At 50.4% G+C, this 894-nt stretch overlaps 1 protein-coding gene across 1 annotated transcript in view; it reads left to right on the top strand.

Annotated features, from left to right (window-relative positions):
* Positions 1-437: 437 nt before the first annotated feature.
* The window catches only part of LOC101851390 (acetylcholinesterase-like), a 7,249-nt gene continuing 6,792 nt past the window's right edge, over positions 438-894 (top strand). Inside the window, exon 1 of the mRNA XM_005113026.2 lies at positions 438-524. Within this exon, the coding sequence (XP_005113083.1) occupies positions 438-524 (87 nt within the window). The remainder of the gene's footprint in view (positions 525-894) is intronic.

Here is an 894-nt window from a genome sequence, read left to right as displayed (position 1 = left end):
TTATTATTATTATATGGTGTCGGTGGCCTAGTGGTTAGGCTCTCGGACTCGCAATCGTACGGTCGTGGGTTCGAATCCCGTCAGGGGCCCGATGTTGTGTCCTTGGGAAAGGCACTTTACACGAATGTTCCTCACCTCACCCAGGTGGGAATGGGTACCCGGCTATAGACAGTGAAAGATCTTGTCAGTATGTTACTAATGTTAGTGTTTGAGAGCTTAGCGTGTTCCCGGGAAAGTGAGAATGTTTCTGAGTGTTCTGTGGTCTGCTGGAGTAATATAAGTTGTAAAGCGCATAGAGCTAGCTATCGAGAGGGGATATGCGCTATACAAATGGAGAGACAGACAGACAGACAGACAGACAGACAGACAGACAGACAGACAGACAGACAGACAGACAGACAGACAGACCGACAGACAGAAAATAAAGTGTAAGCACTATGGAAGCAGCAATGTCCTCTACTCCTCTAGTCCCAATCTCAGCTCTACCCCCGACCCCAGCCTCCTCCACTTTGGGCCCCCTGTTGGTCCGACTCACCCCTACCCCACCACAGTGACCTGGTCAGTGGTCAGTTCTCTCTCTGTCCGCCGACACCCAGTGCCCTCTCCCTTCTCTCCGTCCGGTCCCCACAGGGAGGGGGTAGAGGGAGGTGGTTTCCCCGTGGACAGTCCCCCACCATCCATCCCCCGCCCACCTCCCTACTTATGTACACAGCTACCACCATTGTGCTATGGGTTGTCCAGTTTGCCGCCATCATGTCTTATCACCAGAGGTTAATTAGAACTGACGACTGTCGGCGACAAATGTTTCGCCATTTGTTACTACTTGACAACCTCTAAGTTTCTATTAAAAGAACTGGTCTCACATCAACCTATTGATATAATTTTTCCTCGTTT

Source organism: Aplysia californica, unplaced genomic scaffold (genome assembly GCF_000002075.1).
Source record: "Aplysia californica isolate F4 #8 unplaced genomic scaffold, AplCal3.0 scaffold01558, whole genome shotgun sequence".
Lineage (NCBI taxonomy): Eukaryota > Metazoa > Mollusca > Gastropoda > Aplysiida > Aplysiidae > Aplysia > Aplysia californica.
This window is presented reverse-complemented; position numbering and strand designations above follow the sequence as displayed.